Source organism: Camelus bactrianus, chromosome 35 (genome assembly GCF_048773025.1).
Source record: "Camelus bactrianus isolate YW-2024 breed Bactrian camel chromosome 35, ASM4877302v1, whole genome shotgun sequence".
Taxonomy (NCBI): Eukaryota; Metazoa; Chordata; class Mammalia; order Artiodactyla; family Camelidae; genus Camelus; species Camelus bactrianus.
Genome location: NC_133573.1, coordinates 7,266,229 through 7,286,070, shown reverse-complemented (window position 1 = coordinate 7,286,070; position 19,842 = coordinate 7,266,229). Strand labels below are relative to the sequence as shown.

Here is a 19,842-nt window from a genome sequence, read left to right as displayed (position 1 = left end):
TTTGAAGAGAGGAGTCTTAGGGACTAGAAGAGGTTAACCAGTTTGCCCAGCATCACCCAACTAGCATGTGGTAAAGCTGTAATGTAAACTTGACATTCTGACTGTAGAAGTCTCATACTTAACCACTTAGATTATAGCCCCTCAGTAAAGTAGTCAAAATTCATTCCAAAAAATGTGTGGGGGATACTCTCAGCTGGCATACCACCAGGGCTCAGGAGACCTGTCGGCTCCTGGCCTGCACTGGCCAACGTGAGTCAGAAGCATCCAACATAGGATGAATGGGCTACATCTGAAAGAATTAATCAAATGCATTGAGGGCAATGGGAGCCAGGCTTCTCTCTACTGAAGAGGGGATGTTCAAATCTGGAAAAAGGAAGACTAGAATAACTCATGGGATGTTGGATTGTAATTGGAGGCGTTAAATGAACACAGGGTTCCCAAAATACATAGACATAGACAATGTTTGTATGTGTGTATGCAGCTCTACCCACAAAGAGGACCTGGAGTCGATGACACTCTGGTAGCACCAAGCACTTTCAATGCCTAAATCTTGATTTCTAAATACCATCCTCACTAAAGGAAGTAGGGCTCCTTGCCAAAATGGCTGACTCCAGGGCTAGGGCTGGGAAACTCTCAGACAAACCAGAAAGATGGGGATGGTCAAAAGTCACAGGAGCTCAGGTTCTCACTGGCCAAATCTGGACCAGCTCAAGCATCATAGGAAATAATGCTCATAATGGATTATAACTCATTCAATAAAACAGGAAGCCATGAATCCAGACTGACATAAATAAGTAAGGAAGGAAAGCTCTACCTTATAGTAGGATGCCAACTAATATGTTAGAAGGAATGGTAGCATATATAGTTACTTATCAACATCTTAATAATAATTGGATAAGATGAGAAGCATCTGTGGATTTCAAAATTAAGGGATAAAAGTTTAATGAGGACCCAGATAGTTACATAGTCTTAAACTATCTCCCCACAAAATACTTATTAACATTGTAATGAATACTTATCAATACTTATTAATATCCCACCACAAAGTACTTATTATTTCACTTCACTCTGGGGAAATCCGCCAGACGCCATCTTCACCAAGTGAGAAAAGCCAACCTCAGCAGTAATAAATAGGCTAAACCAACATCAGGTACCTGTAATAGGTACTGAGAAGACCACAGGGTCGCTTCCGTGACACTCTTGTGATATCCGTGGATCTAATCGTGACAAAGCATCAGACAGCCCCAAACTGAAGAACACTCTCCAAAGTAACCAGCTTGAACACCTCAGAAATGTCAAGATCACAAAAGAGAAGGAAAGGCTAAATAAGCTGTTTCAGGCTGAAGACGAGTAAAGAGACATGATAACTACATGCGGTGCGTAATTCTGGACACATAAAGGAGATCATTGGGATAATCAGTGACACTTGAGTGGGGACTTGCTGATCAGAAGATTGTACGGTATCTGCTAATCTCCTGATTTGGGTGGGTGTCCTGTGGCTAGGTAGGGAATGTTCTTTTTCTAAGGAAATGTACATTACTATTCAGAGTTAATGGAGTATCACACCTTTTGCAACTTAATTTCAGAGGGCTGAGAAAAAATAATATGTGTATTTGTAGAGAGACAGATGGAAAATATGGTGAAATGTTAACAATTGGTGAATCTGGGAAAGGGTATATAGGACATCTGCTTACTATTCTTGAAACTGAAATTTTTCTGTAAATTTAAAATTATTTCATAGTAAAACTTACCCCAGAAACTGTATGATAAAATTCAACACAAACTTTTGGCAAAAATAGATAATACATGTATGGAGAGAGGGATTTAGAGACATAAAGAGATCCATGGGGGGGTACTATTTGAGGCATTCTTCTATGTTTATGTACATCCATAGGGGTTTTGTTGCTGTTTTTTTTAAAATGAGTTTATACTATACAAATGCAGCTTGCTTTCTTCACTTAAAAGTGTATCTCAGTGATCTTTCCACATCAGTATAGATAAATCTACCTCAATCTTTTAATTGTGGCATACAATTGCCTTATATTGATATTCTATCATTTTTAAATAAGTTCCCCATCAGAAGGTTGCTACCTGGTCTCCTTTGAAATGTTTATCTTCTTTTAAAAATTTTACTTCTAGATAATGCCATACACTTAAAGTCAACCTGTGAACCACTGCATGCTATAAGAGGAAAAAAATCCTCAGATTTGGGTTACCCAAGCATTCAAAAGTAATGATAAATTCAAGGTAAGAAGTTCGTGTCAACAGATAAAATCAATAAGACCCTGCAATGGGGCACGAATTTTCCATACTCTCTAGCAGTGCGGTGGACAAATTTTCAGAGGTCTTCTCATTTTATTCCTTTCCAAAAGTCTACTCACTTTTAAAACTATTTTATTTTAATTTAGGAGTCTTCTTCATCAGCTGACTTAGGAATGAGCATTTCAATGTCTTCCCTTATCCCACGGCTGTGAATATTTTACAGAATGCACGCACATGTGAAATTATTCAGGCATATTCACGATCAGCAAAAACAGGATCAGAGGAAACAATTTTATCTGCTGTGTTTATTACTAAAAAAGCTCAATTATCCCTTGATAGACTCCTTGGGAATAGCAAAATTTCTGCATACATGTGTTATTCTGCAATTAGAAGTGGGAAAGGCTATACATGAAAGAATGTCCGCTTTGCAAAGTGAGATGAGGCTGAGTCAGCGGTCAGTGATGTATAAGCAGAGTGTTGAGGGGGACAGGGAACTTGGGGATGGGGGTGAGGTGGGGAGGCGGAGGGGTGGGGAAAGAGGAAGGAGAAAGGAAGGGCTCCCCTAAATAGCCTGGGCTCAGCTTAGAGTCAGGTTTCTCATGCCTTTCCCCCTTCTGGACCATGGATTTCCAGTAGCCAACTTGGACCATGGTTTAAGAATGGAACCCTCCACTAGGTAATGAAGCAAAAAGTTAAGAGCTGAGACCCTAATAACTTAGTGGAGTTGCCATATTTACTCTGGACTGGCTACTTCTGGACCTTATTTATGTGTGAGAATCAGCTCTTGTGCATTTACTGTTCTTTGTTTTTTGTTGTTACTGTTATATTCAGTTCTCTCCATTGAGAACCTAACTGAGTCTGGCAGAAGGAAACCAATCAACCAATCACAGGATCCATGACTCCGGCCCTTGCTGGTCCCTGGAAGAACAGCCCTGGCATCACTTGGGGGGGCTAGTTAGAAATGCAGAGTCTCAGGCCCCACCCAGCCCTACTGAATCAGAATCCACAGTTTAACAAGATCCCTTGGGTGATTTGTATGCGTACTTTGGGAAGCCTGATCAGCACTGCGTTAGAGCAAATGCCCTCTGAGGAACCAGACTAAATGTCACGGGTTTGGAATGGCCTGCTGGGCAGGGTTCTTGTTACCTAGATTTATACGCTGAAAACGTGACACTGAGACATGTGACCCAATTTGAGATCAGTAATCAAACATATCTTTTTCAAATGACAAGTTTCTCAATAGGTTCAAAATGCACTAAAAAAAACCACATAAAGATTGTAAATTTGGGCTTTTTACAAGCACAGTTCATGATAAAAGCAGGGTGATTTACACATAATGACCAAAATCCAGAAATAATAATTTTTTGGCTATTTATTACAGCAAAGCTTTCTTATTCTCATTTTTAAATTACTAACTACTGATTCTTTGACAAGTTCAGCTGCATCCCAACTGCCCAACTAAAACTGCATTTTCCTGTACAGTATTTAAAAGTGAAAATGATACTTTCTTCCTCTCTTCAAAAATTTAAATGTATTATTAACTTACCTTTTATTTTATTTTTAAAGTTTTTTAAAGTTTTTTTTTTGAGGGGGAGGTCATTAGGTTTTTATTTTTAGAGGAGGTACTGGGGATTGAACACAGGGCCACATGCAAGCTAAGCATATGCTCTACCACTTGAGCTATACCCTCCTCCCCCAAAATAATACTTTCAATGTATCCTTTCAATAAATTTTCTCCTCCACTCCTGAAAAGAACTAGTAAGTAAATTCAATTCTTAAATAAAGAAGTTTTGAATCAATTGATTTTAGTTTATTTTCCAATAATTTTTCTATAGCAGTATCTTAGGTATAAATTATATACAGCAAAATGCCCAGATCTTAATTGTACTGCTGGATGAGCTGGAAATCATATTCACTCATGTAACCATCATCCCAATCAAGATATAGGACATTTCCCACCCCAGAAAGTTCCCACCAGTGGCCCTGCAGTCATTCCCCACCTCCACCTGCCACACAGAGGCACTTATTTCTACAGTGGGTTTCTTTTCCTTATGTGGCCAGAAAATGGAATCAAAAGTGATTTTCCAACTTAAAGCTGATAAAATAGCATTAAGAACCACAAAATGCCATTAAGAACCATGTTGCCTGTAGGTGCTCTTAATATGAATTAATCCTCTATCAAAAGCTGGTCTAATATGTGATTGGAGGAAGGGCAAAAGACCTTGAGCTTGGTTCGGTTAACAATGCGAGTGTTGATACAATTTGCTAAGATGCTGGCTGGACTTATGTGGATTCTTGATCTATTTTAAGTAAGTTTAAATAGGTTTTAAATAGCTTTTCTTCACCTAGGAAACACTAATTTCTAGTAGTGCTTCCTGCCCTCCCATTTCTGATACCAGAAAGGCAAGAGAGCTAGAACACAGACCGATTTGCAGTTAAAAGTTTACTTGTTTTATTTTTTTTCTTACAGTTTACTTTTTAAAAAATTTTGATTATGCCAGGTTATTATTTGGGTTGAAGTTGGGAGTCAGATAAGCTAAACATCATTCCTTTTGTCCTAATCCAATATATTTAATTAAAAATTAGTGCACAGACAGGGGCCTCTGAGCAATCTCTTCCTTCTTAGAATCAATTTACTCCATTGCTTTGCCAGTGGTTCACTTCCCCCAATTTTAGGAGCTAGGCAATGATAATCTACATACAAGAAAATTATGAGAAAGGCACTGTAGCTTTCAGTACATTGCAAATTTAAGAAACCACTAATATTAGCAGCTCTACTTATAAACCCTGGTAATCAATTCTGAGTGTAATATTAAAACAAAAAAATCTGAGACCACAAACATTGCAATTCCTGGTTATGCTCAAACAACATGTCTACACCCTAGAGAGTCATTGTGTCTCTACAGTGGATGATGCGCTGGCTTCCGGGAGTCAGAGCTCTGTTTTGTGGTGCATCGCTGCATACTTGGGTGCCAGTTCTTTGATCAGATTCACGTAGTCGGTTTTTTCCGCACAGGCCTTGCACTCTTCTCCCCAGCTGTACAGTATCTGTTTCAGCTCTGTGACTCTCATCTTGGACAGGTCCACTGATGCCAAGTCCAATTTCTTTTCTTAATGACAAAAAGGGAAATCACAATTTTTATAAAAAACAAAGCCAACTAGCAAACACTTAGAAAGGCAACTAATAAAAAAAAATAGAAAAATATAAATGTGTGTGCATATTTGCATGTATACTGAGCCAATTTCAAACTTCAGCAGATCCCTGACCTGTATTATCCTTCCATATTCCAAAAATACCTATTCCAATTAAAATGCTGAAAGTTTCCAAAATGTGTGCTTTGAACAGAGAAAGTACCAGTAATCATAAAAAACAAAATCAAAATTCTCTTCACAATCTTTTCTAGTTAAGCTGAATCGTATTCAAAGTTAGCTTTAATGGAGCTCGGGGGGAAAAAAACAGAAACACACAAAGCATTTAAAGGCCAAAACTGGATTGATTAAAATTACCACATTGAACTCTTTTTTCCTAACAACTTCTTGATTTCCTAGCTATGGGCTATTATTCCATTTTTTTTTAAACCCCAATAAAATTTCCACCATTTATCCTTGTAAAAAAAAGAGAAAGAAAGAAAGAAAGAAAGAAAGGAAGAGAGAAAGGAAGAGAGAAAGAAAGAGAGAAAGAAAGAGAGAAAGAAAGAGAGAAAGAAGGAAAGAAAGAAAGAAAGAAAGAAAGAAAGGAAGAAAGAAAGAAAGAAAGACAGACAACTAAGATTATCTTGGTGCTGACTACCCTATGATCCAAAGTGGGGAGCGATCGCTATGTCTATGGAAACCAAGACATACCTAAGAAAAATGTCTTATCTACAAAGCTCTTGGGATAATTAATGATCTATCAGACTGTTTTTCTACAGAATGATCCTTGCTTCAAAACAGGGGCCTGTGTAGCTTTGCAGTATTTGCTACCACTCCATGGCTTCTCAAGGTCAGTGTTCATAAAACAAATAGCACCACATCCTAAGTGCTGCTCCTAAGGTAAAAAAAGAGCGAATCAGTAAAAGGTGGTGCTTTGGGATGGCCTTGCGTGTGTGCCTAACTGAAAGCCATAGATTGTAATTAACTAGAAACTTATGGTTCACTTTTTATACAAAGATATGTTTGTGGTAAAAGATGAGCATCCGTATTAGCAAGCACTACTGAGTTTTCTGGTGGTAATCATTTTGCAATATATAGGTAAATCAAATCAACACATTGTACACCTTAAATTCACACAACATTAAATGTCAGTTGTATCTCACTAAAGCTGGAAATAAATAATAATTGGATTTTAAAGCCTTTTTGTTTGGACAGTCAGCTATACTCTGTACTCCAGAGAATCCATACAGTTTTTACAGTGATTCCCATTGTTTAAAAAAACAGAGCAAAGACATTCTTTCAGGTCAAAAACCAAGTAATACCTTGCTAATTGAAAATATATTCCAAGTCTACACTTATCTTGTTTGTTAATTTCATGGATGACTTGACAGAATACCTTTAAGAGCAGAAGTTTTTATAGCCTAAATTATTAATAATCCACAGCTCAAAGGCCCCTGTTCAATCTCAACTTTCCTGCCAAAAAATAAGATGGGAAGAATTTAGAACTTGTGGTCTATTCAAGATAAATGGTTGAAGGAGAAAACTACTTTTTTGCAAGCATTGGTAGTTTCTTCAGGTTATTCGGGAGAACTTGGCATTTGGCATGAATTTTCAAAAGGGGAAATCATTTATGACACCTTAAAACTACAGGGAAAAGGTCGATACCAAAAATAAATCTAGTTCATGGCTCCCCAAGGGCCTCTAGTGGCTAGCATTGCCAAAACATTCATAAGTATTCATTTCCTCTCAATAATATCTGATTAATTTTTCTATTATTCAAGAAGCCCAGTAAGATGCTTTGCACATAGTAGAAGTTATTCAAAATAAATTTGTTGTTTTATATTTTTTTATTGATGGCATACATATACATACATATATATTTCTTTTCATATTTTTTTGTTGTAAGTTACTACAAGATATTAAATAGTCCCCAAAGGGACAAAACTGGTCTGATATTCAATATCTTGTAAAATAAATTTGTTGAATGAAAGAACCAGCCCAGTTTTGTCCCTTTAAGGACCATGGTTTATATGGACTCAGTGATTCATCCTCTACTTTGTTGCTTGGAAACCAATAAAACGATGCTTGCCCCATCATCTCTGCCTGGAAGTTAAGGCCTGCTCTTGGCAAACAGAGAAGCAGGTTGTCTTTGGCATCTTCCAATCTTAAACTTACTAAAAGCCAGCTGCATAGCTATGGTGTGTAGGCATATTCCACAGCTCTGTTGGAAAACAAGACTAAAATAATTCAGAATTGGGTGTTAATTACTTAGGCAGTTTATAATACTACACTGGGTATGTAACATAAAATAATGACGTAAGCAAAAGAAATGGCTTCCTACTGTGGAATTTCAGGTGTTAAGGATAGGCTCGGGGTGGAGGGGGGACTCTCCCAGCCTTTGATCCTACCTATTCAATTTACCCAAAAGGCTGGCCCAGATACGAATCCTCCGTATAAGAATAGATTGATGCATATGCAATCTATCAGGCCAAGGTTTTAAATAGGTCATCTTCCTTTCCTGGCTGTTTATTTTAGGCACCCCTGATAAGGCTACTTCATCAGGCAAAACCTGATTTGATGTGAATAACCTATTTCCTAAAAGTTAAAGCTGGTGGAATCTAGGCTCTAGGAAGAAAGTTATAGTCCCATTTCAAATGTCACAGTGCTTACATCACCTTTGAATAGATACAACTTTTGTCTTAATAGGATACCGAGGGCTAATCCACCATGAGTACTGCTCCCTTGAGATTTTGAACTTCACCTTGACCTTGCATTTGACATTGCCTTGGAGACTTAGGAGTTTAAACGTTGCCATTTGGGTGGGCAGGTTTACCTGATACTGATTATGCCAGTATTCATTTCTCTTCTTCCAGAGGAACTCGGGGGGCACTAGGCACCATCCAGCAGCCCCACACCCTATTGGCAAGGGTAAATTCCTTTCCTTCTAACACTGACGTTTTAGACAGCTGGGCCTATGCTTAGAGAATTGGCACCATGTCAGACGTTTGGAGAGGAAACATTTGACTCTGTTATACCATATTTCAGCTCACAGATCTGGCTGTCCACCTTCTTCAGCTTCTCACAAATCTTCATCGCAGGCATGTGCACACTCATCGGGCGAGTGACCTCACTTAGGATCTTTGCGGCTGCATCTTCTGTTGCTCCCAGATAGTAGCACTGAAGGAGAATGAAGAGAACTTAGTGGCCCAGACACCGAATAAAGCAAGCAGTGTAGTTTCAAGAAGTGAGAAAGAGGTTAACCTAGTTTTCATGGCCCAGCTATTAAATTTTAACCCCTGCCCACTAGGGCACCAGAAAACGAACGACTCCATTCCCACGATCAGCCTAGTTAGAAGTGCCCTGCAATTCTCACGATGCTTCAGGACTGATGATAAGCACCAACACTTGTTAAATGTTTTTGTCTGTTTCAGGTGCTGCTCTCGGGGCTTTAAAGGTATTATGTATGAATTCTCACAGCACTCCTGTGATGTACGTCCTCCTATTATCCCCATTTTACACCCAAGCAACTGGAGGTCACCCAACTGGCAAGTAGGAGAGACTGAATTAATTAAAAAATCTAGCCTCTGGGCTCTGGAGTCCATGCCCTGTTCCATCATGTTCTACTCCCTTTTAAACTACCTGGCAAGCATTTTACATTTTAAAATATAACATTTAATGGCACAGATAAGTGCTGAGATTTTTACAGGTGCCAGTGGTGAGCAGTCAACAAGGCAAATTTAACTGAAAATGCAACATGACAACTTCAGGTGAAATGAATTGGCCCAAGATTGTCTTTAGCGCTGTAAAACAGTATATTAAAATGAGTCATGTGTATGTACCCAGGAAACATCATTACAAGAAAACATACTTTATTAATTATGCATAAATAGTGATATGAAAATATTTTGATAGGTTTCACTCATTGTCTTGATAAGAAATGGAAGGTCTACCCACCCAGGAGAGTAAATTCTCATTAGGAATTCAATTGTATAATTTTATTTAAGAGATAGTGGGCTTGGTTGCCCTGTGGTTTATTCAGAAAGCCAAACGAAACCAGATGTATTCTAGATGAAAATATTTGTGACTTCATCTCCCTGAAAGATCAATTCCTGTTTGCTGTCTATAGTCAAGGTGCTCGAGGCAAGCATCCAAGTAGGAGAACATTAAATTCAAGATGAGGAATGAAATGACCAGTAGTTTTCTTCAAGTGGAAAATGTTTTCAAGGGGAAGATGAAAGGTGAAAATGTGCATACCAGGCGGTTTTCTTTTCCTTTGACATCCAGGCAAAAGCTGATCAGTTCTTTTTCTAGGGTTTCCAGAGAAAAGTCGACCCCTCTGGCTGTCAGGGAGTTGTAGAATCGACTCAGGAATTCATTGCATACTAGAAGGAACGAAGAAGTGGTGCGTTTAAGTATAATATAACCACGACATTTATGTATCTGTCCCACTCACTAAATAAAAAAGTACGATTCAAGACACTGTGACAACAAATTCAAATTAAATGTAAGAATGGTTTCAAGGCTGCAGCTACTAACTTGGTATTGGGCCTTGAATAATATGAGCTTATTGAATCAGCCCATCGTTCTTTGGAACCAAGTTCTGCCTTATGAGAACTTTCCCACAAAATCTGACTAACGCTAAAAGGAAATATAGCCTTCTCTAGGATACGATGCTTGGGACAGCTTAGTTTAAAGCACAGAGAAAAACCTGAATATGTGTCGTGAGTGAAGCCCCTTGGTGGTCTGCATCTGCCTCTTTGTTCCATCATCATTGTCCTGAAGTGAAACCCCAATTTGAACAATCATTTTCAATCCCAGGGTCCAGAGCCAGTGAAGAGATGGAGCTCAAAGAGGCACAGACAGTAAGAACCATCATAGGTACCATTCGTTGGCACTGTTCTGAGCATGTTATGTGTATGTACTCATTCACGTCTCAGAACAAAGCTCTGATGCAGATACATTACTATCTTCATCTTACAGGTGAAGAAACTGAGTCAGAGAGAGGCCAATGCACTTGCCCAAGAAGTGATAGGGAGGGAATTCGATCCCAGATGGTCTGACTCTGGGCACATACTCTTATCCACCAGGTTCCTCTGCCGCAGGAGGAGGCTGCTTTCCAATGTTGCTTTCCCAAAGGGGCGAATGTCTAGCCCAAGCCAGCTGAGAAGGAAATGGAGGCCAGAGTTTATGCTGGAAAACAGCATCTCTAATATTAGGAAGAGAATTCTAGGAAAACACCATAAGGAAGAGTGGCAAATTCTAGGGTAACCAGAAATAAATTTAGCAATATATCAAGATTTTCAAGGAAAAAATTATATAACTGTATCAAAAGACCTAAAATTTGACCTAAGAAATTGGAAGATAAACTATCTTCTTGAATGGAAAGATCCAGTATTATGGATGACAATTATTAAGTAAATCTATAAACTCAATGTTATAAAAATCCCAATAGGATTTTTTATAGATTTGACAAGCTGATCCAAAAATACATATGAAGAAAACAAGAACAAATGAAAGCCAAGAGATGCTGGAAGAAGGCGTTTGGGAAGTAAACCTTATCTGATATTAAGACCTAATTCTAAGTCTATAGCATTTAAAACAGTGGGTCTGGCACAGATATAGACCAATGGAACAAAATAGTGAGTCTAGAAACATGCACAAATATAGAGGAGCTTAATATAGGACAGAAGTGATGCTAAAAAATCAGTGGAGAAAAATGGGCTAGTCAGTAAGTGACACTAGGATAACCTACTATGGAAAAATACAAACTTAGATCTCTCTCCAAAACTACACAGAAATGTGAATCCCGGGTGAATAAAGACATGGGAAGAGCAACACTAGAAAAATTTCAGAAGAAATCACAGGAAAGCATCTTCATGACATCAGGACAGAGGAGTATTTCTTAAAGAAGATATCAAAACACAGATCATATATTTTGAGTACATCAAAATTAAACACTTTTGTAATGCAAAAGAAATCATAAGTAAATAAGACAAGCCACAAACTGGAGTAAGATATTTACAACATATAATTGACAAAGGGTTAACATCCAGCATACATGAAAAATCACCATGGTCATACTCTGAGGTCCAGCCATTACCAGTGACTATCACCTCTCTAGAATCTCAGTGGAAACATCCCACTGTCTGACCATCACCTCCCATCTTTACAGCTCACAACCTCTAACGCCCCAATGCCAACCTTTCTCTGACCTTGCCAGGTCATTCTATCCATTGATTCTGCCACCTTTTCACTATGCTTCCCTACCCAGCTCAGATTCCGTGGTTCAACATTATAATCCCTCCTTTGCACATGAACTCAATTCCCTTGCATCTCTCTGCCTTGTTGTACTCACCTAGCAAAACCTTAACCCTGGTTAAAGCCATCTCTCCACCCACTTTGCACCTATACTCACTGAACACAGCTGGAGGAAATAACACAGCCATGCTCACTGGTCTCACTTCAAGCTCATCATCACTAATTTCAAGTGAGCCATCCGTGCTGCTCCACAATTCTACTACGTTGACCTTACTCACACTCTATCCCAGTCCCAGAATGACGATGGCGCAGCTGCTGTCTCCGAAACCTTGTCTGACACCTCCACCCCAGCCTCACTGATGATCGTGCTTCCTGTTTCTCTGGGGGAGGGGGGGAAGCAAGAGGAAAGACCTCTCACTTGCTTCTGCCACCACATCCACCACACTTGTACCGGCACAGTCTACCTTAATTCTCTGAATGGACTGTGACAGTCCTTCCACCTGCTAAGCCCATACTGTCAACTCTCTTTTTCTGCACCTCTGCCCTCTTTCTCTCCTGGCTTTTTCTATTAGGCTGCCACACACTGTTATTTCTCACATCTTAAAAACAACAAAACCTCTCTCAACATCACATCACCCCTAACACCAAATACCATCCCATTTCTCCACTCCTCTTTAAGAAAAATCCTGTAAAATAATTTTTATACTCGTGGTTCCCACATCTCTTCTCTCTCCCTCTCTCTCCCTCCCCCCACCATGTTTAAAGTCAATGAGGTATAAAATGTCTGATATGAAAAACAGTGTCCCTTGCCTCCCCTTCCCCATTTCCCCCAAACTCAAAGCTTTCACTTTGAAGTCTTTTAGCTGATTCCTTTGGAATTCACAAATTTTAAATAACATGTTCCTGTGGCTAATTCTTGAATTTTATTTTCAGTCTTAGATATTTATTTTTTTAACTGTCTTAGATATTTATTATAGTTTTTTTTTCCTGTGAAAGAGAAAGATTTAACTATTTTCCCCAAACCCACCTCTTGTAAAAAGCATATAGTTGGATGTTTTTATGTAGCCTTACACTCTTTGTCTTTTAACTTGAGTATTTACTATTTAACTTAGCTTTTGAAAAATACAACAATGCCACCTGCAGGAAAAGAGCTACAACTTTTTTCGGAAAGATAATGATAAACGTTTACAATCACATTCGTGGAATGATTAAATTATCAGTGGACTAGGAACAGTTCCATTCACACCTTCTAGAACTGAAGTCAGTCTCACATTCTCTGCTCCAGCTTAATTTTGGAGAGAGGAAAAACAAACAAACAAAAATGTTACCAGATTAGTCTTGCTGGTATCAGGACTAGAAGCCTGGGAATATAATACATGTTACAATGAGTTAAGACTTTAAGAATAACCAGAAGTTCTTGAATAATTTGTACACTACTTCATTGTTCCAATTTTATTTTTTTATATTGCCTTAAATAAATCAGTTCCCAAAGCCACACTCAGAAGGCAGTATAGGTAGTGATTCAGTGCTTGGGCGCTGAAGCCAGACTCTCGGGGTCCAAATGCTGGCTTAACTGTTTACTAGCTGTGACTTTGGGCTTTTCAATGTTAAGTCATCTGATCATCTAGTTGCTATTTCTTTGGAGGTCATCAGTCTTCCTTCTCTGTGTTGAAGATTGTCTCTGTTCTCCATTCGTGTTTTGTAGTTCCCTTCTGATGTGATAAGATGTGGAATGATTTTTATTTATACTGTTCGGCATGTGCTGAACTTCAAAATCTGTGGGTTTATGACTTTGATTAGTCTGGGAAAATGAGCTATCATCTCTTTTGCTCCAGCCATACTCTCTCTCATCTTCTTCTGGAAGTGCAACTAACCTTTGTTGGAATTTTGTTTTCTCTTTATCCTCATTGTACTTCTGTCCCTGTTTCATATTTTTATTCTCAATCTCTCAGTGATTCCTTTTTGACAAGCTCTTCAATCTTCTAACTCACTAATTCTTTTCTCAGCTCTGTCTAATCTGCTGTTAATCGATTAATTTCTACTTTTAGATGCTTATTTAGTTCTTCTCCAAATATGGTTGGACATTTTTAATAGCTTCCTAGACTTTATTCATATTTTCAATTCCTTCTTTTATTTCTTTAAACATAATAATAAACATATTTTATATTCTGTGCCTGATAATTTTAATACCTGAAGCCTTTCCAGGCCTGTGTCTTCTGTCTCTTGTCTCATCTCTGCTACTTATGGTGCCCTTCTTTCCATAGCTTTGTGACTTTTCTGAATGTGAACTTTATTTCTTAGGATTTTTGTGGGAGTTACTAGAGTTTTGTGGGACTGGGTTGAAGGTGGATTCCTATAGGTAAGATTAACATTTACTGATGTCAGCTTGAAATCTCTTTAAACTAAATTCTCAGTTTGAAATGTTTGGGGCCATCCAGGTTGACTGTAAATTTGAGCTTCAGTGCATATACGTGCTAGCTTGTGAGTATGAGTGATCAGGAGACGTTTTTGCTTTCTCTTTTACTCAGTAAAAAAAATTCAAGTATTACAGTTCTTTTTAGTCTCTAAAGATGGTAGGAGAGCTGTAGTTATTCCCAGGTCGCTCTTTATGATGGAGGTCCAGCTCTCTGGGGCCCCAGAGGAATTGGGGGAGGAGCTAGTATTTCACTCCTTATTGGTAACATTCTGGGCTATGTCTTTATTCTCTTTAATTACTTACTTTATCCATTCTCTTTATTTTACAGCCATGAAAATCTAAGTTCAGATCGCCTGGGTAGCAAATGCCCTCAAGACAAATCCAGCTTCAGGGGGCTCTTTACCCCTTTTGGTGCCCACTTTCTCTTTGTCTTTTGCCTCTGGGTGTGCCTTACTAACTTACACTTCAAACATTTTCACACTTTTATTCATCCAGTGTTTTTAGTTGCTTTCAGCTGGAGGACCAGAAGTGTCATTTTTTAGAATTTGAAATTATATTCATTCCTCATGCTATTTAATAGGAACAGAACACAAATTATAACAGTCATTCTGTGGTTTTAATAAATATTTATTGGCCAATTAGTAAGTTCCAGACAATGCTCTAGGTTGTTGAAAAAGAAAGTTCGTAAGAACTCTCAAGGATGACGTTCTTGTGAATAAACAAAAGAATCTTGTGGCTATGAAGAAAAAGAAACATGGTAAGGGGGATAGAGGGTGACAAGGTAATAGTATTATTCTAAAAGGGGTGGGCAGAGAAAGTAGTGTGTGTACAGAGACCTTAAGGAAGTGAAAGAACAACTCAAACATAGTGCTTGGGAAGAACTCTCCAGGCAGAGGGGAGAAACAGTGCACGCGTGTCCTTGGCAGGTCCAAGAACAGTAAGGGAGTCAGTGTAATAGAAGAAGAGTGACCAAGAGGGAGGATAGTAGAAAAAGAGGTCAAGTAAGTAGCACTGTGCCAGGCCATCTAGGGCTTTGAGGCCATGGTAAGGATTCTGGGTCGTACTCTGAGAAGGGGCACCATTAAAGGTTTTAAGCAGAACCAAAAGAATTTGCTAATGGATTGGATGGTGGAGTGGGTGAGGGGGTAGGGGGAGACAGATGTCAAGGATGACTCCAAGGATTTTGGCCTGAGAAACTACAAGAGTGGAGTTGCCATTTGCTGAACTGGGAAGGCTGCAGGAAAAGTGCGCTCATGAAGACAAGCAGGAATTCTGTCTTGACATGTGACGTTTGAGATGCTTCTACACAGTTGTGATGATTAAGTTTATGTGGCTTCTGTGTCTACTTGGAGGGTGTTTTTGAGTGAGATTAACATTTAAATCAGTGAACTTTGGTTAAAGCAGATTGCCCCCCATAATGTGGATAACTCATCCAATCAGTTGAAGGCCTGAATAGAACAAAAAAGATTACCCAAGCAAGAGGGAATTCTCCAGCAAACTGCCTTCCACCATTGGCTTTCCAGATCCCAGCCTGTCAGCCCACACTGCAAATTTTAGACATCTCCACCTCCATAATCAGGAAAGCCAATTCCTTATAATAAATCTATCTGTATGTATGTACCTATCCTATTGGTTCTGTTTCTCTGGAGAGTCCTAATACAATGTCAGACACTGCAAACACTGAAAACTTGCTGGGTATATAAATCTGGAGTTCAGGGGTGAGTTGTAGGATGAACGCTAAATTTGTAGGTCATCAACCTTAAAATGGCCTTTGTGGGATGAGACCACAGGATAAGGAGAGGTCTCAGTCTTGTGAAATTCTTTTTTTTTTGTTTTGTTTTGTTTTTTGTTTTGGTGGGGGGAGGTATTTAGGTTTATTCATTGATTTTATTCTTAGAGGAGGTACTGGGGATTGAACCCAGGACCTCATGCATGCTAAGCATGCACTCTACCACTTGAGCTATACCCTCCCCCCTTGTGAAATTCTATTGTTTAGAAATTAGGAAGATGGAAAGAACTAGAAAGAGAATGAAAGGAACAGCCAGTAAGGCAGGATGAGATCAAAGAGTGTGTCCCAGAAGACAAGCAAAGAAAGGATTAAAAAGGAGGGACTGACTGATGAGCTGTGTTAATACTATCAATAGAATGCATGCAGAAAATGAGACATTTGCCAACATGTATTTTGCTAAGTGTAATTAGCAAATAGACCTAGTATGCAAAAGAGACACCTGCTGTAATGATTAATGCAGAAACCATCTTTAATGACCTCTAAGTCTCCTCTTCCTGCAAAAGAAACCCGGTGTTCCAATGCCTCATTGCTCGTTCTCTATTCCAACGACACACCTACATATGACTTTTACATCTCAACTGTCACTCTGTCAATGTATTACCTAAATGATGGGAGTTGGGAATTCTAACTTGGACGTTAAAAGATATACTTTTGACTCGCTAAAAGTGACACAAAATTTTATTGCAGCATATATGTATACATTTGCAACACAATTGAGTGCCTACCTTATGCCCTGCACCCTGGTAACTGCTGGAGATGATGTGGTGAGAGAAAGAGTCTTGACTTCCCAGGAGTGTCCACGTGGAGGAGACCAAGACAATTTCTCAACACTATGAGACACGCACTAGATACTGTCTGAGAACAGAGGGGAGGCACCTCCCCGGAGGAAATTGGTAGATCACCGCAAGATATTAAGTAAGAGAATAACATTATCATGCTGCCAGGGGAAGGATGCTGTTGCGGCAGTAAGGAAGGCAGAAACACTGGAGCTGGGGAAGGAGAAAGGATGGGTGTATGGGATCAGGGAGAGAGAAGTCCCTGGCTAGCTGACCAGCTATCTACTGATGCCATAAGCTAACAGGTTTGGGGCACTGAGTAGCGGGGAAGACTACGACTTTGTGACTCTGTTGAGTCTGAGGTGTAAGATACCTAAGTAGGGATGTTCAGTCAGTTGGATGCAAGGTCTGGGATTCTAGAAAGGAGGTGGGTTGGATATAAACATTTGAGATTAATGTGACTTTGATCGGTTTATTCTGATTGCACAGAAGAATGTTTAGACCAAGAAGAAAGGAGGGCAGAGGGCAGAACTGTGGAAAGTTCTAATATTGAAGCCATGGCTAGAGAATGAGAAGCCCACAAAGGCATTATGAACAAGGCCCAGAGATAGCAAATAAGGCATTCTCATGGCCATCAAGAGAAGACATTTTCTGAAGAAGAAAGAAGTCAGTGGTGCCCCATGCCACAGAGAAGTCACAATAAAAATGGAAAGTTATTCCTTGGGTTGACATGAAGAAAATAATCTCGCTATAAATCACCAAACAAATTAATAATTTGTTTCCTGGCATGTATGTATTGCTATAACCAGATAACCATACTCCTCTTATTTATGTTGTAGGGTTTTTGTTTAAAAATAGTCCCATAAGTGAATCTATAATTATTTCAAAGTTAAAAAAAAATTAAGTAGTCCCATAAAACAGTGCTTTTAAGGAGATCCAGAAATGTTTATATTTTTTTTTTTTCAGTTAGCTTCACAGGACCTAAAAGGAGGGCCCAGGAAAGTAAAAGGAATGGGTAAAGTGATCCTAGTTTAGGAAAAACAAAAACAAAAACCTGGAGAACACATGTCCTTTCTAAAAAGAGCTGCCACAGCCAATTCCCACTAGATGGACACGAGCGCTAGTCTTGACTGGTCATCTGGTCTTGCAGATAAGCCAGAAATCTGCATTTTTTTAATATGACATCTCCCAATTTTAAAATGTAGCCAATGAATTTAAATGTTTTTTCAAAATACTCTATAAACTTGATAAAATACATCAATATTTTTGTTTTCATGGACTCTTAGTTTTTACTGACAAGTCAGTAGTGTCCTGGGCCACAGAGTAGTCAAGAATGGAAATTTGCCCTACAGTATGTATTGTGCAGCATTTTAATCTTATACATTGTGGGGAAATTAATTGGCTGATGATAACCACTCATAAGAGGAAACAGAGCCAGATCTAGACTCTTATTTCTTTTTGTTCTAAAACCAGTACTTCCTTCACTGTGATTCTACAATTTCTTTAACGAATGTAAATGTATACCCAGGTTAGTCATACATGCAAGTTAATAATCACAATATGTTGTAATAAATTCAGGAGAGATGTTAGAAGCCTCACATTTAATTAGTCCAGATGCTCTGGCCCTTCTGAAATGGTTTTAAGTCAAAGATCCAGAAATTAAATTACTGATGACTAACTCTCTCAATTGTTTACACCTCACAAATTTTGCTTTAAACATCTAGGTTGCAGTCATAAAGGGATCTTTAAATAAAATTACAACTTAGCTGAGCAAATATCTATATCTAAAGTTTAAAAACAGTATCATGTAGGTATTTTAAATTTCTGGAGAAAAGTGTAATTATTGCAGCGCTGATAGAAAACTGGACTCCGATTGTGAAGACTTTATTCAGTTATAGTACCATATATACCCATCCATTACTTCAACATATATTGTGAACCTACTATTTCCTATTATGTAAGAATAGATTCGCAAGCTCAGGGAAGGGTGAGGGTGATATACATTTAAACTAATTACTTCAATGAATGAAACACGGAAGGAAGTGCTACAGTAGTCCAGGAGTTAAGGGGCTAGCATAGCTAATTATCATATTTGATCTCGTTAACAGCCTTCCGAATTCTGAAATAGGTATTATCATGTTGATTTTGCAAGAATCCGATACACTGGCCTCAGAGCTGGAAGGCTGGGTGGGACATAGACCTAGGTGTTCTGACTGCAAGTCCACATACGAGATTCTGTGAACAAAAAAGGAAATCAACTCTTCTGTATTCCTTCTCTCTCGAGGAGCTAACGTAATCCTCGGTAAAGCAACTTTTCTCCGTAAAAGCGTAAGAAGTGTTAGTTACGTCCTCTGATTTAAGACATTTCAACTCAACTGCAGACAATTTGTCATGTTTTGTCCTCTTGGCAGTTACAAACCAACTTGAACGTGAAAGCCTTCTCCTGTGTAAAGAAAAACAAGTCTCGCCGGTTAGGGCAGCAGAATCAATCTGGCGCCAGGGTCCTCTGCATCTAGACGCGTCTGCACAAAATCGAATCCAACTCCACACCCACCAGTTTTGACTGAAGCAGCTTAATAGAGAGAGCATGGTTAAGAACGCGGCCTGAAGGTGTCACTGGGCACGGCTAGAAACTTGCCTAGGATTGGGCGAAGGCGATCAGAAACCAGAGCCAGGGCTCACATTTCCTGAGAGAAATGTTATTTATAGCCAGGGCCGGGGGAAGCCAAAGCCGACAACAGCTGCGCTGCGACGCGGTGCCACCGCCATGCAAGCAGGTCTCACACCGCTCACCTTCACAGTCAGCGCCTGGCCGTCCCCCGGCCTCCTGGCCCTGCGCCTGCCCCGGGTTAGAGACCCAAAGCCCGGCGCAAAAGGCCACCATTGCTGCTGGGACCCCGCACCACATGCTGAACCAGCAGCTCCCAATGCCTCGCCACCAGCATAAAGAACAGCCGCACTGTTACCACCCGGGGCAGCTCCAAGACTCAGGAGCGCAGAGAGAACGGACGTTAAAAATCTGTCCGGGGTTGCTGGGACAAATGACGCAACTCAATCGAGAGTTTCCATTGGCTCTCACGAAAAGTTCATGGAAAGGGGCGGAGCGAAGGAGCCCCCTTCCGTCCCAACCTCAGCCGGCGCGTGCGCACTATCGCCCACGCGCTGCCTCTCCAGCGGGGCCGGGAAAGACGCACTAAAGCTATTCGCCG

General features: G+C 39.5%; 1 protein-coding gene across 1 annotated transcript; it reads right to left on the bottom strand.

The window, feature by feature from the left end:
- Positions 1–3,562: 3,562 nt before the first annotated feature.
- Positions 3,563–19,665, bottom strand: CDNF (cerebral dopamine neurotrophic factor). The gene is made up of 4 exons (XM_010959396.3): positions 19,427–19,665; positions 9,649–9,776; positions 8,430–8,571; positions 3,563–5,372 (listed from the first exon to the last, which is right to left on the bottom strand). Exons 1-4 carry the CDS (start codon positions 19,539–19,541, stop codon positions 5,194–5,196), a joined length of 564 nt encoding a protein of 187 aa, XP_010957698.2. The 5' UTR covers positions 19,542–19,665; the 3' UTR covers positions 3,563–5,193.
- Positions 19,666–19,842: the final 177 nt, after the last annotated feature.